The 25,631-nt window shown below is 37.9% G+C and overlaps 2 protein-coding genes across 2 annotated transcripts in view; one reads left to right on the top strand and one right to left on the bottom strand.

Annotated features, from left to right (window-relative positions):
* Window positions 1-19,679, bottom strand: part of RAD51AP1 (RAD51 associated protein 1) — a 33,383-nt gene extending 13,704 nt beyond the window's left edge. Inside the window, exons 1-7 of the mRNA XM_007937189.1 lie at window positions 19,666-19,679; window positions 12,637-12,686; window positions 8,117-8,255; window positions 7,979-8,032; window positions 4,912-5,027; window positions 2,764-2,850; window positions 2,125-2,271 (exon numbers count right to left, since the gene is read on the bottom strand). Coding sequence (XP_007935380.1) covers window positions 2,125-2,271; window positions 2,764-2,850; window positions 4,912-5,027; window positions 7,979-8,032; window positions 8,117-8,255; window positions 12,637-12,686; window positions 19,666-19,679 — 607 coding nt within the window. The remainder of the gene's footprint in view (window positions 1-2,124; window positions 2,272-2,763; window positions 2,851-4,911; window positions 5,028-7,978; window positions 8,033-8,116; window positions 8,256-12,636; window positions 12,687-19,665) is intronic.
* Window positions 19,680-23,603: 3,924 nt separating this feature from the next.
* CUNH12orf4 (chromosome unknown C12orf4 homolog) overlaps window positions 23,604-25,631 on the top strand; it is a 48,838-nt gene continuing 46,810 nt past the window's right edge. Inside the window, exon 1 of the mRNA XM_007937188.2 lies at window positions 23,604-23,799. Coding sequence (XP_007935379.1) covers window positions 23,622-23,799 — 178 coding nt within the window. The 5' untranslated portion in view covers window positions 23,604-23,621. The remainder of the gene's footprint in view (window positions 23,800-25,631) is intronic.

Here is a 25,631-nt window from a genome sequence, read left to right as displayed (position 1 = left end):
AACTCTGCTCTAAGCCATCGACACCTCTCATCTATAGCACTAGCTGGTCTCTTAACTGGTATTAATACTTTTGCCCTTGCTCCCCTTATAGTCTATTCTCAACTTAGTAGTTTTAGTAATCCTTTAAATTTTTAATTCAAATCATAGTCCTCTCCAAATACTTCCCGTTGCTTACTAGGTCCTACTTGATGTGGCTTCTTCTCTAAATCTCATCTCCTATCAGTTTCCTCATCCTCTTTCAGGTCTAAGCACAACAGCTTTGCTATTCCTTAATACACAAAGCACATTCGTGCCTTAACTAAAAAACCAAACTCGCTGCCGTCGAGTAGGATTCAACTCATAGCAACTCCTCCTTGGGTTTCCAAGGTGGTATCACTACGGAAGTAGATTGCCCAACCTTCCTTCTAAGGAGTAGCTGTTGGGTTTGAACTGTCAGCCTTCTGATTAGGAGTCAGATGCCTTAGGCACTACACCACCAGAGCTCCTATTCCTGCCTTAGGACCTTGTATTTGCTGTTCTCTCTTCATAGAACACCCTTTGTCCAAATCTCCACATGGATTCCATCCTCAAATGTTGCCTCAGAGAAGTCTTCCCTGATCACCTTATCTAAAACAACACCTACACCAACTTCTCATTCTCTTATGCCCTATTCTGCTTTCCTCTTCTTCATAGCACTTGACACTTACTATGTATTTGTTTATTGTCTAGAACTTAAGTTCCATAAAAGCAGAAGCTTTTGTTTTGTTCTGTTCACTGTTGTATGTCTAAAATATAATGCACATAAGCCAAAACCAAACTCATTGCTGTCAAATTGATTCCAACTCATAGTGACCCTATAGGTCAGAGTAGGACTGCCTCATAGGGTTTGCGAAGCTGCAATTTTTATAGAAGCCAACTGCCCCAACTTTCTTCCCTGGAGCAGCTGGTGAGTTAGAAACACCAAACTTTCAGTTACCAGCTGAGTGCTTAGTCACTGCACCACCAGGGCTCCTTATGCACATAACGGGCACTGGAATATATGTTATAAAAATTTTGATGAATGAATCTGTTATTGTTTGCCTATTACATGCTAACATCTACCAAAATATATTATCTGATTTAGCATAAATTTATACATTTATTAAGTTTAATTTTTAATAATATATATTGATGCTTTGTCAAGGTCACTATGATTTCCTGTTGCCTGTTTTCTGAATAAGTCTGACAATCACTGTAATAATAATATAACGCAAAACGCACTGCCGTTGAGTCGGATCCAACTCATAGCAACCCCTCCTTGGGTTTTGGAAGCAGCATCACTACAGAAGTAGATTGCCCAACCTTCCTTCCAAGGAGTGGCCGATGGGTTTGACCCACCAGGCTTCTGGTTAGCAGTCAAATGCCTTAGGCACTGCCACCAGAGCTCCTGTAATAATAATATAGGGTGGTTTTTTTTTTCCAATTGTGATTTGGTGAAATTTTACAGAGTAAATTCATTTTCCATTCAATAGTTCATACACATTTTGTTTCATGACATTGACTACAATCTCCACAATGTAACAGGTCTCTTCCCATCTCCTCCCTGTGGCTACCTTTTCCCTGTGACCTTCTTTCCGATGCATTCCTGCCCTCTGAACTATCTCTCTGTGCAAACACTGCCCTTCTAATCTCCCTTGGTTGATTGTTCTAAGGAGTATACCTTACTTCTACCTCAAAAATATTTCATGAATTCCTACTATCTATATCAAAAAAGTCTACACTTCCCACAATAGGTCTAAGACCCTCCGTGACTCAGTGCCAGCCTGTCTCTTTAGCCCTTTCTAAAACATTCTTCCCTGCAAGCTTCACTGAAAGTTTGTACGTACACTTGCCTATTCCGTCATCTATGGCTTTCCACCAGCCAGGGATGCCATTTCACCCCTTTAGTTTTTCAAAATGCTACTCAGTTTTTTCAAAGCATGGCTTATAGATCACCTCTTAGACAAAGCTTTTTCCCTAAATGCCATGTCTGAATTTTATTGTTCTGTGTGTTCTTCAAGTTTGCATATCCTACATTTTTAGCATAATGCTTTACATACATTAGTGACCACAAAGAACTTTTACTGAATTACCATAGAATTAATTTTGAAGTAGAATCTAACTTACTAGTTTCAAGGTCTGATTCGGAGTTATTGACACTATCACCATCACTGCCTTCCAAAAGAATCTTCCTTTGTTGTATTACAGCTTTAGATGCTGCTTTTCTTTTCCCTTGAACATCATGAAAATCCTCCTCAGTAATCTTATCCAAATCTTCAGGAGAGGCATAAAAATAAGAAAAAGTGTCCTGTGACATGTCATATTTATAGCATTGCATATTACATCTACTGTACTTACCTGCCTAGCTCCATTCTTCCCCTGCTTCTGGTAGTAAGTCTAAATTACCACCCTCATGACTCAATCTGGGTCAATATTAGAACATTGCTCCCCCCACAAGTTTGGTTTAAGGATAGGTCTGAGACCCAAACTGAGACAGTCTTTTCCCAAGAATTTTCAAATTGGAGCTGGGAAGAAACAGTCCCTTTTTTCAGTGACCAAGTGTTGTACACTAGAAGCCATGGGTAGTCACAAGGAGGGAATGAAGTGGGTCTACAGCAAGAGAATAAACTAAAAGCTAAAACAAAAGGAAACAAAGGTCAAGAGGTAAAGAGAATCTTAACATATTTAAAGACCTTGGTTCTCGCAAGAGTTCAGGAATTAAAAGAAAAGTTTTTAAAAAATAAATAATTAATATCAAAAACTTACCTAAATAATCACTGGCAACACTACAATTGGAGATGTGAGGAGACTTAGCCATTGCTTCTGTTTCACTATTGTCATATTTTCTGATGCCTAAATGCGAGGAATAAGAAAGAAAATTTAGAAGCACTTTAATCAAATCATGTCTAAAAACAGGAAAGATTAGCACTAAAATCTAATAGTATATAGATACAGATCAATGCTCTAAACTCAAGCTGCACAGTGATTTTACCTGAAGAGGCTAGCATACAGTTGAGCTCTGAAATCAAACAGACTAATTTTTTTTTTCTAAATTGTGATTTGGGTGAAAGTTTACAGAACAAATTCACTTTCCATAGAGCAGCTCACATACACTTTGTCTCATGACACTGACTACAATTTACCCCAACACAACAGCTTCCCTCCTACTTCCTCCCCATATTTACCTCTTCCCTTTGCCCTTCCCTCCATGTGCCCCTGCCCGAGCTGTATCTCTGTGCATACACAGCCCTTCTATTCTCCCATCATTATTCTTTCCACGGAGCATATCTACCTAATGTAAATGTTCATCTCATATGCCTGTCTTTTGTTTGGCTGGAAGCCAGGGGGGTGGGTTCAATTACAGACCTGAAGGGCCGCTAGAGGCCATAGTCTCAGTGGTTCCATCAGGCTCTATTAGACCAGCAAACTTGGTCTCTCTCTCTTTTTTTTTTTTTTTAATGATTTTGAGTTTTGTTCCACATTGTTCTCCCACTCTATCCAGATCTCCTACATAGATCCCTCTCCATGTGGCTGACAATGGTAGCTGGGCACCATCTAGTTCTTCTGGTCTCATAGTTGTATAGGTCAAGAATTGTGTGGTATACCAGTTGCTTGGACTAATTGTTTCCATGTGTCTTTGGTTTTCTTCATTTTTCTTTGCTCTGGACAAGGAGAGACCCATCATTGCATCTAGATGGCTGCTTGCAAGCTTTTAAGATCCCAGTCACCACTCACCAAACAGACATAGTTTTAAATTCAGATGCACTTACACTGGCTATGTGATCATTGGCAAGTTGCTTAACCTCTCAAAGACTTCATTTCCTCATTTAAAATATAAAGATAAAAATACTGTCTGATAAGGTTATTGTGAGAAATAAAATAAGCTCATACACGGAAATTACTTATTATAGTGCCTGGCACACAGTCAATACTTCAGCTATTATTACTGTGCAGGCAAATCCATGTTTTTGCTAACATAAGCACTCACCAATCATTGTATTACTCTTAAAACAATCTCAAGTATTTCAAGAGGTGCTCTAGTCAGGATAATTGGTATTATTAAATCCCAATGTTATAAAATATATTATTCTATGAGAAGTGATACATCCAAAAAATTCTGCTATATATTCTATAATGTCTTATGTGATGGAGATGAATTTCATTTTTTCAACAGTAGATAGAATACATCACAATTCTCTTTGTAAACTGATTCCTGATTACTAAAGGGCTCCCTGATCTGCCTCATTTATTTTCAACTAAGAGGCAATACTGATTAAAAGAAAACAAAATAAAAACCTATACCTAAATAACACAGTAAGCTAAAATATCCCCCAGCATAAAAGAATTTAACTCAAAACAACTTAGTCCAAAAAACATTTTAGCAGTTTGTCTTTTCCAGGAATAATTTGTGTCTCTCCATACAGTCAATATTGTCATCTGCTGCGCCGTCACCAGAAAAATCAAAGGAGAACTCACAGAGACATCCAGAGTCATAAATCTCTTATATCTACTGAGAATGCTAACCAAATTCATACCTTTAACTTTCAAAAATAAAAATTACCATCATTAAATTATGTACAACTTATTTGGTGAGAAATGATTTGGATTGTTAGGATATGCAGATCAATTCATGTGATACAGATAGTAAATATTCAGTGTACCAAAATACAATTTGAACACCCAGGCTCATAGTATACCTCCTCTAGCTTACTTTTGATGTTAAACATAATATATGTGTATGTATGTGATTTATGCAACTGAATAAACATTTTAATCCAATAGTATCCTTTGCTAATTATTCTATTAATAGCCCAAAGTATTCAAATTTCTTTCTTCTGTGAAGACTCATGGACAGAAATGGTTACAAAATCATTAAGTAGGTGTTAAAGATAAAAATAGAGAAAATAAAGTTACTTTTATCTTGCGACTCTGACTCGGGCACAGCAATGGTGACTGTTGGAGTTTCTTTCACTGATAAAGCTAGTGCAACTTCTAAGTCTCTTTGGTAGAGCTTGTCATCTAACGCCATCCTAAAATAGACACATAAATAATATTTTTAATATATCCATTTCAACTGAAGAGGAAAGTTTGGGATTTTCATGAATTACTATTTAAAAGTTGCTCTAACTTCACAAAAATGGTTTTAAATTATAATCATCACCATTGATTGACTTTGGATAGTAAGACTCCTAAAGTGTACATCCAGCATAACAGATCTGAAACAGCAGATCAAGAAAGTACCTTTGTACTTGCTGAAGAAGTAAAACTATCTCTATTTGCAGATGATATCATTTTACACATAGAAAAACTCTATAGACTCAGTAAGAAAATTATTAGAATTGACAGTTTCAGCAAAGTGGCAGGGTACAAGATCAATACAAAAATTAGTTTGATTCCATTACACTCAGGAAAGCAATACCATTTACAATAACCACCAAAAGATGAAGTCCTTAGGATAAATCTAACCAAAGACACAAAACCTACACAAGGAAAACTACACAACATTATTAAAAGAAACCAAACGAGACTTACATATATGAAAGACTATACCATGCTCATGGATGGGAAGACTTAACATTGTGAAAATGTCAATACTACCCAGAGTGATCTACAGATAAAATGCCATCAATCCCGATACAGATTCCATCACCTTTCTTTAAAGAGATGGAAAAACCTAACCACTACATTTATGTAAGTAAAGAGACCCCCAGATAAGTAAAGAACTACTAAAGAAGAATAACAAAGTAGGAGGTCTCATATTTCCCAAACTCAAAACCAACTATACAGCCATGGTAGTTAAAGCAGTCTGGTACTGGAACAATGACAGACACATAGACCAATGGAATAGAATTGAGAACCCAGAGGTAAATCCACCCACCAATAGACAGCTGACCTTTGACAAAGGGCCAAACTCATTAAAAGGGGAAGAGATAGTCTCTTTAATTTAAAAGTTTTGCTCGCAAAACTGGGTATCTATTTGCAAGAAAATGAAACAGGACCCATTTCTCACACCATACACAAAAACAAACTTAAGTTGGATCAAAGATTTGAACATAAAACCTAAACCATAAATACCATCAAAGAAACACAGGGTCAAACTTAGAGCCCCTAAGTCAGGGCATAAATATACTATCGAATATAACTAAAAATGCACCGACATCAAAAATAGATGGTGGGGCCTCCCAAGAACTAGACACTTACGCATGTCAAAAGATTTCACCAAAGAGTAAACAGAAAACCCACAGACTGGAGAAAAATTTTTGGCAATGACATATTGGACAAGGGGCTAATCTCTAAAATTTATAGAAAACTTCAACAACTTAGCAATAAAAAGATAAATTAATAAAATAGGCAGACGACATGAAAAAAACACTTCACCAAAGAAGACAGCTAATAAAGACATGAAGAAATGCTTGAGATCACTAACCATTAGATGCAAATCAAAACAATGAAATATCATCTCACCCCAGCACTTAAAGCAAAATACAGAAAACAACAAATGATGGTGAGGGTGTGAAGAGAGTAGAACCCTCATACACGGCGGGGGGGTGGGGGACGGATGATGGGGGACGGACTGTAAAATGCTTCAACCACTGTGGAAAACAATTATGGCACTTCCTTAAAAAGTTGGAAATAGAAATACCACATGATCCAGCAATCCCATTACTAGGTGCATATCCTACAGAAATAAGAACCGTGACACATACAGATATATGCACATTCATGTTCATCATAGCACGATTCACAATAGCAAAAAGATGGAAACAACCTAAATGCCCATCAACTGAGGAATGCATCAATAAACTATGATACATATGCACAATAGAATATTACACAACGTTAAGTAACAATGAGGAATCTGCAAAACATCTCATAACATGGGTGAACTTGTTGTAAATGGTAAATGTAAATGGGGAGTGAAATTAGTCAATCACAAAAGGACAAATATTATGAGAGCACTATTGTAAAACGTCAAGAAAAAGGTTTCACAGAAAAAAAAAAAGAAAGATATATTCTTTGACGATTACCAGGGGTGGGTGGGGAATGGTGGGTAAACCACTAACTAGAGAGTAGACACATATTAACTTAGGTGAAGGGAAAGGTTAAAAAAAAAAAAATTTACTCTGAACAGAGTTCAACAACAGGCCAAAAACAACTGAGTTTATAAGTAAGGGTTACAGATACCAGTTAGAGAAAAGGAAAGACCAGATGAACTTCTAAAATCCCTTTCAACCCAATGACTATAATTTTTTAGATTGGTTTCAGATTGGTTCAATTATCTGGATATCGTGAGTTTTTCCACTGCTGACTTACCACAAAGCTTGGACTATAGGCAATTGAAGTCTCAGATCTGAAGCAATACTGCATTTGAAACTACTATGATTATGTTCTATACAAGAGATCTCTATGAGCTCACACAAAAAAAAATAAAACAAAATAAAAAACTTGGTTCAAACATCACTTCCACTTCCACCACTTTCTTCTCTGTCCTACTCCCTTTAAACAGCTATTATAACCAAATCCAAACTCCATTGCTGTCAAGTTGATTCCAACTCATGGTAACCCCGCATGTTCCAGAGTTAGAACTGCTCTAAAGGATTTTCCTGGCTGTAACCATTATGAAAGCATATTGCCAAGCTTTTCTTCTGAGGCACTACTGGGTGGGTTTGAACCACCTACCTCAGGTTAGCAGTTGAGTGCAAACCATTTGAGCCACCCAGAGCACCTAAGAAAACTCACTGCCATCGAGTTAAGTCTGACTCATAGTGATCCCCATTGGGTTTTTGAGGTGGTAAATCTTTATGGAAGTAGATTGTTCCATCTTTCTTCCACCAAACAGGTGGTGGGTTTGAACCACCAACTTTCTGGTTAGCAATCAAATGTCTTAGGCACTGTACCACCAGAACTCCACCCAGGGACCATATTAAATTGAAGTGTGTGCATACACACACACGCGTGTGTGTTCTCCCAACCTAAGTACTTACTGTGTAAAGGCACTATACTAGTTGGGACACTAAAGATGCCCTCAAAGAGTCTACTACAATTTAATAAAGTATCAGTATCTGTTCTAAATGAATATATCTAATGTTGTATATTTCATGTATCTCTTATCTCTTACCTTTTTTTAGGGGTTTTCTCTTCCAGAGGAATGTCTTCTTTTTGGAGATTCTTCAATTTAGGTTCTGGGTTTTTTTGTTTTAACTCCTTTGGGTCTGTTCTAGATTTCTTGTTCAAAGGTGCAGTTGAAACAAAGTCACCTATTTACATATGAATTAAAATGAAAGAACACATGAAATTGCTTTTCCTGAATAAAAAAAGAAAATTATTTTCTTAGCAGTTGATATTCATTACATTGTATATTTCTGAAGTTTTAACATTAAGAAAATTTTTTTAATTTCCACAATTAAAAAATTTTTGTTAGTATTTTGTTTTTCTCTATTTTCACTCATGATTTTTCAATTTCTCTTTTTGTTAAGTGGTCTTTATTTTTTGAACTATCAATAAATCCATCACTAACTCACTAAAAACTACAAAAGCAATTAAGCTAGTATATAAGTGTTAAGGAAAAAAGGGGCAAAAATCTGTAATACCACTAGAAAGATGGTTAAAAACTCCCTTGAGAATTTTATCATGTTGCAAATTGGTAGGAAATTATTTTTATAAAACCTCACATCCTGTCTTCTTTCATGGGCCCATTGTTGTTGTTATGTGCTGTCGAGTAAGCCCCGACTCTTAGCGACCCCTCCTTGGGTTTCCGAGGCGGTATCACTACGGAAGTAAGATTGCCCAACCTTCCTTCCGAGGAGTGGCTGGTGGGTTTGAACCGCCAGCCTTCTGGTTAGCAGTCAAGTGCCTTAGGCACTATGCTACCTGTTCCTGATACATTAATCAAGATAAAGAAAGTAAGAAGCATCAGAATACAGAGGAGAGAAAAAAGCTCCTATTGGAGGATTTTTACATCGGTAGTATATTCTCTATCTATTATCACATTGCCTTCCTATGATCCTATCAATGTAACTTTTTAATTTTTGACAAAGGGATGTTCTTCTGCAGTCCATTACTGCTTTTCACAGGATTTTCTATCCTACCAGTTCTCAGAAATGATGTCATTTTCCTGGTCACCTTCACAACATTAAAACTGCTGCTGTGCCTTCTAAATACATGTATGATACATGTATGTATACTTTCATGATATATGTAGTGTTAATCACATTAATTTGTTGTTGCTGTTGTAAGCTGCTGTTGAGTCAGTCTCAATTCATAGTGCTTCCATGCACAAAAAAATAAAATGTTGGCTGGCCCTGGGCCATTTCCATGATCAGCTGCAGATAGGATAGTTGTGATAAAAGAATTTTCATTGGCTGATTTCTGAAAGATCACCAGGCCTTTTTGCCTAGTCCATCTTAGCTTGGAAGCTCTGCTGATACTTATTCAGCATCAGAACAACACATAAGCTTCCACTGATGAGTGGGGCTGCACACAAGGTACATCAGGTAGAAATCAAACTTGGTCTCCTAAGGGCAATGTACCAAATGTGAGTGATCAACACGGTGGCACTGAGGAAGAGAATGACATAGAGAGGTACATGGGAGGTACAGACAACAAAGATGAACCCTTTTGCACATATAGCACTACGTTGTCAGTGAAGGCAAACATGAGTATACAGGTGGATAGGTGGGTGGACAAGCTGAACTAGTAGGTATATCTATGAAGCGGGGAGTATACCCAAGACCATGTATAGGGTTGGCAGACAGTGGACCTATAAGTTTATTTGTATGATCTGAATTCCCAGGTGTACAGTAGAGCTGACAAGGGACAAGGTTGTAGTTACTTCTTGGTCACAGCCTGCTACCCAGAGGGACCAAGTAGGTGAACATGTGGGCTCAGGACCATAGTCACAGTGGACATCAAGATCAATTTGCATAACATACTACACAAAACATTGTTCCACCTCCTACTTTGGTGAGTAGCGACTGCGATCTTAAAAGCTTGCAAGCAGCCATCTAGATGCAATGATGGGTCTCTCCTTGTCCAAAGCAAAGAAGAATGAAGAAAACCAAAGATTCATGGAAACAATTAGTCCTAGTGACTGGTACACCATGCAATCTGCAGGTTACATGCTATGAGACCAGAAGAACTAGATGGTGCCCAGCTACCACTGTCAACCATTCAGAGGGGGATCTGTGTAGGAGATCCTGGATAGAGAGGGAAAACAATGTGGAACAAAACACATAATCATTTGGAAAAAAGAAAAAGGGGTGACCAGCTTTGCTGGTCCAATAGAGCCTGGTAGAACCACTGAGACTATGGCCCCTACCTGCCCTTCAGGTCTGGAATTGAACCCACACCTGTGGCTTCCAGCCAAACAAAAGACAGGCATATGAGTTGAACATTTACCTGAGGTAGATACACTCTTTGGAGAGAACAATCATGGGAGAAAGAAGGGCTGTTTATACACAGGGAGACAGCTCAGGGGGCAGGAGTGCATGGAGGAATGGACACAGGGAAGAAGTAACTATCAGGAGGAAGTGGGAAGGGAGCTGTTGCATTGTGGTAAATTGTAGTCAATGTCATGAGACAAAGTGTATGTGAACTGCTGTATGGAACGTGAATTTGCTCTGTAAATTTTCACCCAAATCACACACACAAAAAAAAACCTGGTCTCCTGATTGGAAGGCAAGAATTCTACCACATATGTTGTTTCTCTTATGCTCTCCATGTGGGAATTCAGTAACTTTTATATTCCCTTTCTCCTCCCACAGTGTCCAGAATATAACTGACAATTTATAAATATTTGGTGACAGTCACAAAAAGATGTAAGTTATATTCTATAATATTTTCTCCCAAGTTTTTGACACATTTAAGGTTGGGACCAAGACAAAAAACAGGTTTCTTCGAATCTACCAATTAATAAATATTTAATTTCTACAAAGCTCTGATGGTCTGAGAAAGAAAAACAAAACAACAACAACAAAACAACCTACTTTGAGGTATAACATAATTTCACATAAAGTTTCTCAAATATTTTGATTAAATTTATTTGCCTTAATAGCAGAGACAAGTAAACATATAACCCAATATGGTATAACTTAAGTCTAATCTTTCTTCAAAGTCTTGTTTTATTTTATAATTAATGGGAATTTTACATTATATTCTGTAACACATTTGTGTTTCAAAGACAGTATTTACCTTCTTGTGTGAAGAGATAGGGGTTGTTTTTAGGTGCCTTCAAGTCAGCTCCAATTCATAGCAGCCCTATTTTTGAATTATTTTCAGCAAAGTTTCACTTGTGTGTGACATTAATGAAATTATTTGATAATTTTCGCATTCTATTAGATGACCTTTCTTTGGAATAGGCACAAATATGGTTTCTTCCAGTTGGTCAGGCAAGAAGCTGTCTTCTAAATTTCTTAGTGTAGGTAAGTGAACGCTTCCAGTGTTGCATCCATTTGTTGAAATATCTCTCTTGGTATTCTGTGAATTCTTAAGAGTCTTGTTTTATGCCAATTCCTTCCGTGTACTTTGGACTTCTTCCTTCAATACCTTGGTTCTTGGTCACATGCTACCTCCTAGAATGGTTGAATGTCAACCAATTCTATTTGGTATAGTGACTCTGTATATTCCTTTCATCTTCTTCTGGTGTTTCCTGCATCCTTCAATATTTTGACCATAGAATCATTCAATACTGCAACTCAAGGTTTGAATTTTTTCCTCAGTTCTTTTAGCTTAAGAAACACCAATCACATTCTTCCCTTTTGATTTTCTAACTCCATTTCTTTGTACATTTCATATAATACTTTGTTTGAAATCTTTTGTTCAGCTCTTTTATATTATCATTTCTTCCATTTGTTTTAGCTACTCTCCATTCAGGAGCAAGTTTCAGAGTCTCTTCTGATACCCATTTTGGTCTTTTCTTTCTTTCCTATCTTTTTAATGACCTTTTGCTTTCTTCTGGAGCTCTGGTGGTACTGTGGTTAAAGCACTGGGCTGCCAACTGAAAGGTCATGGTTGGATATCACCAGTTGCTCCACTGGAGAGAGATGAGGCAGTCTGCTTCCATAAAGACTTACAGCCTTAGAAACCTTATGTGGCAGTTCTACTCTGTCCTATAGGGTCATTATGAATTGGAATTGACTCTATAGGAGTGGTTTTGTTTTTAGTTTTGCCTTCTTTATGTATGATGTCCTTGAGGTAGAAGGAGACAACTTTGAGAAACATGGATCTAGAATAGTTTAGATCTAAAGAGGCACTTTCACCGGGCACTGTTCATTTATCACTTACCTACATAGTTCTTTATCAGTATATTATCAGCATAATTATGACAAGTTCATAAAAAATTATTTTTCCAGACCTATGCTAAATGCAAGGAGTCCTTAGGTGGCACAAATGGTTAAGTACTTGATCGTTAAACAAAAGCTCAGTGGTTTGAATCCACCCAGAGGCACTTCAGTGACAGGCCTTGTGATCTGATTCTTAAAGGTCAGAACCTTGAAAACCTTATAGAACAGTTCTACTCTGCCCAGATGGGGTCACCATGAGTCATCAGAATGGACTCAAACAGCAACCACCATCACCACCACCATATAAATTCTGAGGAAACAAATTTCCAAATCTTTAAAGCAAGATGGCTCCACTTACCATCACTGTCAGAGTCTTCAAACTGTGAATAATCGACTGGTTTCTTATACCTATGACCGAGACAGAAAATTTTCATTTACACAAATGTCAACTTTTCATCTCCCTTCCTTAAAGCCATTAATAATCTTGAGTAAATGACAATGTGTTTGAATTTCCTTAAGGTATATTTAAATTTAAAACATGATATGCATCTTATGGCAAGGAATAACATTAGCTGAAATAATTATGACTATACTTCCTGATGAACAAACAAACAGAATCCTAATTAATGGATTTTAAAACTATCTTCTCCCCATAACCTTAGATGGGATCTGTACAAAATGAATGTTGTAAATTGCTGGGAAAATGTTGGCTAGAAGGAGTGCAGCAAATATACCAAAACTGAAATGGAAAAGAAAATTAATTCAGATAACCCACAATGTAAGAATAATTCATATGATTAGCACAATTTATGTACGGTTTAATTGTTATTAGATATTTTTAAGTTTCTTTGTATGTGTTGTTTTATATGTGCACTCTGACAAATGATTTGTTGGTTACTTAGAAGATATTGGTTCACCTACTTATGTAGATCTTCTAAATAATCATACATTTCATTACATATCAAAAAATCACATTTGTCAGTATCACCATCAAACTCATCAGAAACATCTTTGAGTATTGAGGTACTGCCTAGCTCATAGTGATAGACATTTTTGCTTGACATCTCAAATTTTATCACTAGCAACAAATATTGTCAGTTGTTTTCTTAGGAATGGCAGGTTCACACAATTCATTTTCCAGAAAATGACTGCCAAACACCCAAGTGTGACTAAACCAGTTTGTTGGTTAGTCTGTTGTTTATTCAAGTAAAAATGGCAACCCATGAAAAAGAAGCTATTTCAGTTTGTGACTCGAATGACACGAGTGCTTTTCCTTGAGACTATCAATATATGGAAGTGCTTTATGCATACTTCCCATTTCTTCACACAGTATATTAAAAAAGTCTATTCTTGTTGTTATTCTCCTGTTCTTTGAAATTAAAGGACTTGTGAGTTGAATAAAATATGGAAACCCCTTTAAAATTCTGAGATTGAACAATAGTAAAATAAAATCCAAAGTCTTTATTAACAAAAGTATCCTTAGGGGCTGAGTGATTTAACTGAAACTGGCTTTTTTCTTTCTATTTTTTAACTGAGTATGTGGCAGTAAAAAAAATACAGTAACTACTAGTATAGTTTGGTGCCACTGCCTTGATCCATTGATCTGCTAAGATGCCAGTGGTTTTATTCACCAATACAGGGCAAATGACAAAACAGTGAAAAAAGCAAATACCATCTTTAACCACTGAGACACAGTGGCTCCTATCTTAGTATTATTATGACAATAGTTTTGACCTCATGCACTTCCTGAAAGGTCCTCAGTGACCCCTAGGGGGTCTCTTTGAGAATAGCTATTTCAAGCAAAGGAATGATGTCTTCTCTACTTGGACATTTAAAAAGATCATCCACTCAGTAGCTCAGGCCAAATATCTTGTGGCACCAGCCTTGACTCTTTTTTTTCTACATCTACTTCACAAAGTGTTGTGCGCAGTGCCTCAACATATATACCAAATACATCTATTTTATTCCATGTTCACTGGTAAATCCCATTCCAAACCAGATCCTTTGATATAAAGTCTTCTAGTCTCCCTGTTCCCATTTTGGTCACTGCATTCCCTCTTGCATTCTCCATCAGCAATAACTTACCTTCATAAAGCCCAAATCAGATTTCTCTCCTCTACTTAAAACCCTCTGCTGGCTTCCCACTGTATGAAGAATAAAATCCTAACTCCTTTCTAAAGTACAGAATGCCCTACCTGACCTGGTCCCTCTTATTTTTCTGACCTCCCCTACACTTATCTCTATCACTCACTATACTATAACTTTAGTGGCCTTTGTCCTGTCCCTCAAATATACTCAAGCTCAGGGCCTTGGCTTTTACTGTTCCCTCTAACCAGATTCCACCATTCATCTGTCATTTTGTTCAACTGTAGTGTCTTGCACATTGCTGTGATGTGCAAACTATGCTGTCAGTATTTCAAATACCAGCAGGGTCACCCATGGTGGACAGGTTTCAGCAGAGCTTCCAGACTGATCCGCTAGGGAGAAGAACCTGGTGATCTTCTTTTTTAAAAAATTGGCCAGTGAAAATCTTATGAATGGTAGCAGAACACTGTCTTATACAGTGCTAGAAGATGAGCCTCTCAGGTCAGAAGGCACTCAAAATACAACTATGGAAGAGCTGTCTCCTCACAGTCAAGTCGACTTTAATGACATAGATGGAGTAAAGCTTTCTGAACCTTTATTTGCTGGTGTAGCATGACTCAAAATGAGAAGAAAGAACTGCAAACATCCATTAATAATCAGACCATGTGATGCACAAAGCATGAACCTAGGAAAACTGGAAGTTGTCAAAAGTGAAACGAAACACATAAGGATTGATGTTCTAGGCATTTGTGAGCTGAAATGGATTGGTATTGGCCATTTTAACAATCATATGGTCTACTATGCTGGGAATAACAAATTGAAGAGGAATAGCATCACATTCATTGTCCAAAAATAAGGTCTATTATGAAACACAATGCTATCAGTGATAGGATAATACCCATATGTCTATAAGTAAGGTCAGTTAATATAACTATTATTCAAATTTACATAACAACCACTAATGCCAAAGATGAAGAAATTGAAGATTTTTAGCAACTCTGCAGTTGAGCTCTGAGCTCTGGTAACACAGTGCCTAAGGCATTTGACTGCTAACCAGAAGGCTGGCGGTTCAAACCCACCAGCCACTCCTCGGAAGGAAGGTTAGGCAATTTACTTCCATAGTGATACTGCCTTGGCAACCCAAGGAGGGGTCGCCATGAGTCGGGTCCAACTCAACGGCACATAACAACAACAATAAGGAGTTAAAGGACAACGCTGAATAAAACACATCTGAGTTTAGAAAACATCTCAATAGATTTGATGCACTGACCACTAATAACTAAAGACCAACTGGGTTATGGAATGACATCAAGGACATCATACTTGAAGAAAGCAAAAGGTCATTAAAAAGCCAAGAAAGAAAGAAAAGACCAAAATGGATCTCAAAGAGACTATGAAACTTGCTGTCAAATACAGACTAGCTAAAGCAAATGGAAGAAACGATGAAGTAAGAGAGCTGAACAGATTTCAAAGGGTGGCTCAAGAAGACAAAGTAAACTACTATAATGAAATGTGCAAATACCTGGAGTTAAGAAAACCAAAAGGGAAGAATATGTTCACCATTTCTTAAGCTGCGAGAACTGAATAAAAAATTCAAGCCTCAAGTTGCAGTAATAAAGGATTCTGTGGGTGAAAAATTGAACGATGCAGGAAGCATCAAAAGAAGATGGAAGAAATATATAGAGTCACTATAACCAAAAAGAATTGATTGGTATTTAACCATCTCAGGAGGTAACATATGATCAAGAACCGACAGTATTGAAGGAAGAAGTCCAAGTTGTACTGAAGGCGCTGATGAAAAATAAAGCTCCAGGAATTGACAGAATATCAATTTAGACGTTTCAACAAATGGATGCAAAGCTGGAAGCACTCACTCATCTATGCTAAGAAGTCTGGAACACAGCTACCTGGCCAACTGACTGAAAGGGATCCATATCTGTGCACATTGCAAAGAAACGTGATCCAACAGAATGTGGAAATAATCAAACAATATCATTAATATCATATGCAAGCAAAATTTTCTAAAGATAATTCAAAAACATTTAAAGTAGTACATCAATAGGGAACAGCCAGAAACATGCTGAAGAACAAGTAATAGCATTACTGATATCAGATGGATCTTAGCAAAGCAGAGAATACTAGAAAGATGTATACCATATTTTTTCAACTATGCAAAGGCATTTGACTTTGTGGATTACAACATATTATGGATAACATTACGCGGAATGGGAATTCCAGAACACTTAATTATGCCAAAAGATACCTAAACATAGACTAAGAGGCAGTCACTCAAACAGAGCAAGAGGATACTGCATGGTTTAAAATCAGGAAAGGTGTGAATTCTTTTACCATATTTATTCAATTTGTATGCAGAGTAAATAATCAGAGAAGCTGGACTATATGAAGAGCGTGGCATCAGGACTGGAAGAAGACTCATTACCAATATGCAGATGATACAACCTTGCTTGCTGAAAATGAAGACTTGCAGCAATTACTGATGAAGACCAAAGACTACAGCCTTCAGTATGGATTCCACTTCAACAGAAAGAAAACAAAAATCTACACAAATGGATCAACAAGCAACATCATGACAAAAGGAGAAAAGACTGAAGTCGTCAAGGATTTCATTTTACTGGGATCCACAATCTATGCCTATGGAAGCAGCAGTCAAGAAATCACACAACATATTGCATTGACAAATCTGTGGCAAAAGACCTCTTTAAAATATTAAAAAGCAAAGATGTTACCTTGAGGACTAAGGTGTGCCTGACCCAAGCCATAATATTTCCAGTCACCTCATGCACATGTGAAAGTCAGACAATAAGTAAGGAAGACCAAAGAATTGATTAATTTGAATTACGGTGTTAGCAAAGAATACTGAATATACCATGGACTACCAGAAGAACAGGAGCTCTGGTGGCATAGTGCCTACAGCATTTGACTGCTAACCAGAAGGTTGGCAGTTCATCCACTAGCCACTCTTCGGAAAGAAGATTGGGTGATCTACTTCCATAGTGATACCACTTTGGAAACCCAAGGAGGGTTCGCTATGAGTGGGATCCAATTTGATGGCAATGAGTTTGGTTTCGGTTTTTGCCAGAAGAACAAAGTATCTGTCTTGGAGGAGGCACAGCCAGAATGTTCCTTAGAAACATGGATGGTGAGACTTTGTCTCATGTACTTTGGACATTTTATTAGGAGGGGCCAGTCCCTTGTGAAGGACATCATATATGAAAAAGTAGTGGATCACCAAAAAAGGGAAAACTCTCAACAAGATAGAATGACACAGTGGCTGCAATGATGCACTCAAACATAGCAAGGATCATGTAGATGGTGCAGGACCAGACAGTGTTGCGTTCTGTTTTACACAGGATTGCCATGTATAGGAAATGACTCAAGAGTACCCAACAGGTATAAAAATATATCAGTAAGTTTATGTAATGTTTCCAATTCCAAAGACAAATAAAGATGAGATTTATAAAGATATTGATAACAAAAAGCAATAATAATGAAAACTTAAAAAAAAAAAAAACGAGGTATTTGACTTGAGTCAGGACCAACCTAACAACAGAGCTGATGGAATGAAACCCTATCCTAAGTTGGGACTGCCTGTACACCCAACAGGGACTGTGGTGGCATAGTGCCTAAGGCATTTGACTGCTAACCAGAAGGCTGGCGGTTCAAACCCACCAGCACTCCTCAGAAGGAAGACTGGGTGATCTACTTCTATAGAGATACAATCTCAGAAACCCAAGGAGGGGCCGCTATGAGTCAGAAACGACTCGATGGCAGTGAGAGTTTTTGGTACATTCAACAACTTTACTAAATGAATGGCCCACCCTAAGCTTCCATTGCATTCAACTATGATTAAGTGGAGGAATAGCTTCAAATAGTACAAGGGAAACCATAAAGAAGCTGAGGTCATATGAGTTAGGTTTGAGTATTGTCCTTCCTAGGTGAACTCGATAAATTGCCATTAATGCCTAGGAGATTTTAATCAGTAAAATAGGGATATCTAACATTTCTATAGGAGCTCTGGTAGCGTAGTGCCTAAGGCATTTGACTGCTAATCAGAAGGCTGGCGGTTCAAACCCACCAGCCACGCCTCGGAAGGAAGATGAGGCAATCTACTTCCATAGTGCTACTGCCTCGGAAACCCAAGGAGGGGTTGCTATGAGTCACACATAACAACAACGACAACAACAACAACATTTCTATATTAAAGAACTATAGTGATGATGAACAAATGGAATAACACAGAAGTAGCAGGCGCTCAGTGAAAGGTAAAGCACTGTTCAAACGTTAACAAGGTCTTGTTTGAATGTGCTGGGTAAAAGAAATGGCAATACCTGTGAAAAGAGGGAAAAGGATGTTATACTAGTATATTTCTGAGGAATGAGTAGAGACTGGAGAATTTCTTCACAACAGGGCCTGACCTCTAACCATCCATCCCATTCCCACCATCCGCACCCTCCGTCCTACTCGGCCCTTTCCCCTCAATCCTGTGTAGGTAAAGTTGCCTACCCACCTACTACCATGGAGTCGATTCCAACTCATGATGACTCTTCAGGACAGAGCAGAATTGCCCCATAGAGTTTCCAAGGCTGTAAATCTTTGCGGCAAATCTGCTGCAAAAGACCTCTTTCAAGTGCTGAAGAGCAACGACATCTCCTTGAAGACTAAGGTGCACCTAGCCCAAGCCGTGGTATTTTCAATTGTCTCATATGCATGTGAGAGCTGGACAACGAATAAGGAAGACTGAAGAAGAGTTGATGCTTTTGAGTTGTGGTGTTGGGGAAGAATGCCAAAAGTACCATGGGCTGCTAAAAGAACTAACAAATTTGTCCTGGAAGAAGTGTAGCCATAATGCTTCTTGCAAGCAAGAATAGCCAGGCTTCACCTAATTTGGTCATGTTGTCAAAGTCATCATTCTCTAGAGAAGGATATCATGATTGGTAAAGTGAAGGGTCAAGGAGAGGGGGAAGGCCATCAACAAGATGGATTGACACAGTGGCTGCAACAATGGGATCATGAGGCTGGCACAGGACCGGCAGTGTGTCGTTTTGTTGTACATAAGGTCGCTATGAGTCGGAGACGACTCCACGGCACCTAACAACAACACATTTTTACGGAAGCAGATTGCCACATCTTTCTCCCTAGAAGTGGCTGTTGGGTTCCAGCCCCCGACCTTTTGGTTAGCAACTGAATGCTATAGCCAGTGAGTTGCCAGAGCTCCTTAAAGTGCCTACAGTGTCTTCTTTTCCTTTTTCCCAAACCCCGCAGCATGTCATTAACTACTCACCGCACAGGCCGCATCTTAGTCCTCTTAAAGGCTGAAAATTTGCAACTTTCAATGTGTCCCAGGCAGCAACAGCAGTTTCAATTCCCGCCCAAAACCAAACGTCCAGCTCTACGCCCACCGGCCGCCGTCCTCCAATCACTCCCAGCCATCCTTGTGGGAGCGCATGCGTTCTGCGGACGCCCTGCCCAAGGCGATTGCTCTTCCGCAGTCGGGCAAACAGAGCGGAAATTATGCTTTTCCTCTGCACTTTCGTCACAACAATGGTTTTTGTGCCGTCTTTGGAAAACTAAAAAAATTTATAAAAACATCTTTCTATATATTTATACGATTCACTTGATCCATTAAGATACAAGGAGAGCTTAGACCAACGGGTTTTCCACAAGGTCCCAGGAAAGAGGAAAAGTTGTGGGCGAATCTCTTGTGGCGAATCTGCTGGCTGTGAAAAGAGGTCCATAGGTCAGCTGATGTCTCTGGTGCAGCTACTGGTTGACAGCTCCGAGTGTGCGGATCGCTCGGGACTTTGGAACTAGGAGAGGTGAGCCCAGAACCAAGAACGAGGGACCGCTTTAGACTGAGACTACCTAACAGAGGAGCTGGTCCCTTCCCTCGCCTGGAGCTTTTCGGCCAGGCACCCTACCTTCCCTTTCCCTTACTAGTTTGAGCCTCATATCTTTCATTCTATTGGCTGAATGAGCTAGGTCCAGCCCTCCCACTCCATTTTTGTACCGGAACCTTCCTAGAAGGTATGGAATGGGAGGAGAACTAACGTATCAATTTACTGAACCTCAATAAATCTAAGTGTTGAATCGATTGAAACCAGAGCGAATGGTGTTTGTTTACTGGAAGTATTGAATCTGAACAAGATTAGACCATAAACCCATTATTTCTACAACGTTCAAGTCATTGCCACGTTTCTTTACTGCCTTTGCCTTCATCATGTACACTCAATTAGTGGACTGTTATTTTTCTACTGATATGTTCCTAGATAGCATATTTTATTACTAGCTTCCATTTATTGATCATATTTTTCAGATGTTTTGTATTTGTTATATGACTAATCCTTTTGACAATTCTGTGAGTTAAGTCTCCAAGTGACAGTTGATCAGGTGGCAAGTGAATGGCAGAATCAGAATTTGAACTACTGTATTTAGAATTACTGAGTTAAAGATCCATACAACAAATATTTGGCTCAAGTCTGTGCGCATTATGTCAGGAACTGTGGTTCAACTATTGGTAAGACCCAGCCCTTGTTTTCAGGGTGCTCACAGTTTGATGAGGACATGTTAGAGTTGAAGCTGGAGCTGTAAATAGGGATTAAGTTATTGAGGGCCTTGTATGCTATGTTCGGAAATCTAGGGGAGGCGGCAGTGGGGAAATTTACGGGAGTTTTAAGTGGATAGGAAAAGTTGGTCCATTGACAGCAAGGAAATCAGTTAAGCTGTTAAATATAATCCAGACCAGAGATAATGAGGCCACACAGAGTCCCGGGAATATCTCATTTATGTATTATTCTCTTCCTCATTGGCTGAGGTTAAAAACTTCCCGTCAGCACATAGCTGGATATTGAACACCACAGAGCTTTCTAATGTGATCCTTCCTGTTCACATGAACTACTTTTTTTTTTTTTACTACATATATATACAGTAGAGTCATAATTTTTAGTTAATAATTTATATAGTTTAGCCCTTATGTATTTTCACATGTTGTTTCATCTTTTCTTTGTAAAGTCTAAATGGAAAACCTTAACCATTTCTTTTGTGACTCTTCAGTAGAGTGAAAGCCATTTCCCTTCCCCACCCCCTCTCTCTTTGCATTAGGAAATACATTTATTAAAGTGTGAAAAGAAAGTCTTACGTAAAGGGCTTGGTGAATTTTTACATAATGCATATGCCCATGTAACTACCAACTAGGTTAATATGTAAAGAATTTTCCAGCACCCCATAAAAGTCCCTGAAACCCCTTCCCAATCAACACCTCCCACTCTAGTGGGACTATTCTGACTTCTAACATTGTCAATTAATTTTGCCTGAACTGTGTATAAATGGAAACATACAATATATGTACTCTTTTGTGTCTGCCCTCTTTTGCTCAGTATCTCTGTGAGAGTTACTGATATTGTTGTATTTATAAGTGAGTGGTTCATTTTTTTATTGGTAGATAGTATTCAACTGTATGAATAAACCATAATTTACCATTCTCCTGTTGATAAGCATTTGCTTTGTTTCCAGTTTTTGTCTTTTATAAATAAATGTGCAATAAATATTCTTCTATGTGTATTTTGGTATATGTGTATCTTATGCTGTCCATATATCTTAAGGTATATATAAAAATTGTGCAGCAGCATAAGTTACACCTTATTCTCCTTAGAAATTTTATGTGTATATGGTATACAAAAAACACATAGAATATATATGTTTATACAAATAATGCATGCATTATACAGTTTTTGCAAACTGTGAAGCCCCCTCATGAGTTAGCTCCCTATGTGCATTATATGCATTATGTATGCATGCCCATTATTTATATGGATGTGTTAAATATGAAAAATGTACATATTCAATTACATGTATTTATATTTGGCTATATGTTTAAGAGTGGAATGTCTGAATCATAAGGTAGAAATACCTTTAGCTTTAAAGTTATTGGCACTCTTCCAATGTAATTGTGCCAATTTCCATTGCTTCACTTCTAAAAAATGTCAGCTAACTAATTCTGTGAATGAAACAAATACTCCATCTCTTTGCATTATGGTGAAATTAGCAGTCTAAGCTTTTGTATACAGGCTATATGCAGATTTGAGAAAATAGCTTGGATAAAAAAATCAAGTCATCAGCCTCCCTCTCTCCCTCCCCCGCCCCCCCCCCCAAAAAAATTCTCTGTATAGTTAGAGAAGGCTTCCTGGAGAATATCTAAGCTGACACCTGGAGATTGAGTAATGGTTAACCAAGGAAAGAAGAGCAGTAAGAGTGCTTCAGGGAAAGGAAAATACATTTTTTTTTAAAAAAAAAGGTTGGGAACGGAAAGAAAAGTTTGGTGTTGGAAGAAGTTCAACATGGCCAAAAAGATAAAGTTGGTGAATTTGTGTGTGGTCTGTACAGAAGGCAGAGATGCTGAAAGAAGTCTGAAGTATAAACTGAGGCATTGTAAACTGGGTCAAGGAGTTTGAATTTTACCCTGAGGGGAATGGAATGCCATAGAAGGGTTTTAGGCAGATGAGCAACATGATTAAATAGTACTTTAGAAAAAGTATTATGACTTAAGTGTACGGAACAGCATGTGACAACCCATCTGATGGGGAAAAGCCTGAAGACAACGTTCATTAGGAGTCTGATGAATAAATCTGTAATTGATGTTGATCCTTACTACCTTTAACTAGATTTTCTTCTTTTTGCATGGCATCCAGTTTCCCTTTGAGGGGTCCTATATTTTCTGTTTTCTGTATATCTCCTTCCCAACCTCCCAAATCAGATCTGATACTCACAACATCGAGGATCTCCGAGATCACTTCTTGGTCTCTGATCTGTTTCTCTGACTACATTAACCAGGTGTTCCGTAAGCTCTGTGTCTGCCCCTTAGGCATCTCTTCTTAAGAATCCTCTCTTGTACTTCTCTATGTTCCTTCCCTATTCTTGAGAACACTGCCTACAATTGCAGAGTATTTTATGGGCATCTTTTTTTTTTTTTTCCTTAATTGAAGTTTTAAAGCAGTGCTTAGTATTTCTATAGAGAAAAATACTTTTTTTCTCCCCTTACAAAGATGAACATGCAGGAATAAACATGTGGGAAAAACTAGAGTAGTTGGCACAGAGTCACACAAGTAAAAATCTCTGAATGATGGAGCTCTTTCTTAGAAATGGTACAGTAATAAACTAAACTAAAATAAAACTGTGATTTTTTTGTAGATTTATATACCTTGTAACTCTTTTGTTGGTTCTGTAGAAACCTTGCCAAAGAAGATGAAGAAGAACAGAGAAAGATTCTGCAACAGAGAGAGGGAATTTGTATATAAATTTAAAGTAGGAAGTCAATGCTTAGAACTGAAGGTGCCCCTCAAATTTCCTGTTGAAGAGGATGCCAGTCATTTGCATGGACGACTGATGCTGCTGCACAATTTACCGTGCTTCATAGAAAATGGTGAGAACTGATTTTTCAAGTAATGTTGTTGTTGTTGTTATGTGCCGTTGAGTTGGACCCGACTCATAGCGACCTCTCCTTGGGTTGCCAAGGCAGTATCACTACGGAAGTAGATTGCCCAACCTTCCTTCCAAGGAGTGGCTGGTGGGTTTGAACTGCCAGCCTTCTGGTTAGCAGTCAAGTGCCTTAGGCACTACTTCGTTATTTTCCTATATTCCCTGTCATTAGAACTTTTAGGTTGGAAAGTATAAACCTAAGAAGCATTAGAAACATTCATAAAATTTGAGGTGTTTGTTTAATTACTTGCCTTCCAAGAATTAAAAAGTTCCCTAGCTATTTGCTTTTTGTTTCCCTAGCTATTTGTCTTTGGTCATGTTGTCAGAAGGGACCATTCCCTGGAGAAGGATACCATGCTTGGTAAAGTAGAGGGTCAGTGAAAAAGGGGAAGGCCCTCAATGAGATGGATTGACACAGTGGCTGCAATGATGAGCTCAGGTATAGCTAGGATTGTGAGGCTGGCACAGGACCGGGTGGTGTTTCGTACTATTGTACATAATAGGGTCACTATGAGTTGGAGCTGACTCAATGGCACCTAACAACAACAAGAACAACAGCTATTTGTTTCATTGAATTTTTCCCCCATTAGCCCTTGTAGGTATTTATGAAAAAGTTGACTACAAAAATTAAATTATATAATGAAACATTAGTGACAAAGTCTTGATTAACACTTTTAACTCTGAATTTAGGTGGGTGGGTTCATAAAGCATTTCAGGTATCACTACTTATGGTACAGAATTATACTGCTCAATTGGTTGCACCTCTTAATGATCTGGTCATCAGTTCCTGAGATGTCTTGAAAGAGAAGGAGTAGTAATCTTGGAATAAGCTTTGGTTACCTGAATTAAGTCCATAAAGACATCTGTATTTAACCAATTTTTTTTGAAAGAGAAGGAGTAGTAATCTTGGAGTAAGCTTTGGTTACTTGAATTAAGTCCATAAAGACATCTGTATTTAACCAGTTTTTTGAAGAAAAATCTATGTTCAGTTTCACAGATGAGAAAAAAAAAAAATTTAAATTGAGAATATGTTGGATCATAGAAGGCTGGAGTTACAAGGGAGCGTAGACATTTTCTAACACAGTCTCAATGTACAGCAAGGAAACTGGGACATCAAGAGGTAGTGATTCTCAAAATGTGATTCTTGACCAGCAGCAGCAGAATTACCTGAGAACTTGTCAGAAATGCAAATTTTCAGGCCCTCACCCCATTCCTACTGAATCAAATTCTGGGGGTAACACCAAGCTAGCTGCTTTATAAAGCCTTCCAAGGGAGTTTGATGCACACCAATGACTGAGAATCACTGGCCTAAAGTCACAGATACGGTGACAGTTGAGGCCAGAACACAGGTGTCTAACTTCTATCATAGTTCCCTTTTCATTATATCAATATATAAGTAGTATCTTTAAAATTGGAATAGTATATCATTTTAATTAAGCTGGTAATATTCTAATCATTCAATTTCTTTTAAATTCAAAGAAAATAACAATATATCCATAAAAGTTATATAGGAAACTCTCTTTCACTTAAATATAGTAACCATCAGATCCTCAAAGTCTATAGAAAGTTTTTTTTAAAAATGTGCTATACATACTCATTTTTAAACTGAAGAATCAAACATAAGAAAGTATTACTTAGTTGGTATCAAGGTTATACTTAAGAGTTAATAATTTTGACTTTTCTTCATGTACTAACCTATAATAAAAATGCAAACCAAACTCACTGCCATCAGTTTGATTCCAGCTCTTAGTGACCTCCATTGGGTTTCCAAGACTA

This window comes from Orycteropus afer, unplaced genomic scaffold, assembly GCF_000298275.1.
Source record: "Orycteropus afer afer isolate SDZICR_OR568_19922 unplaced genomic scaffold, OryAfe1.0 scaffold00040, whole genome shotgun sequence".
Taxonomy (NCBI): domain Eukaryota; kingdom Metazoa; phylum Chordata; class Mammalia; order Tubulidentata; family Orycteropodidae; genus Orycteropus; species Orycteropus afer.
The sequence above is the reverse complement of the archived record's forward strand: the minus strand, read 5'-3'. Positions and strand labels throughout refer to the sequence as shown.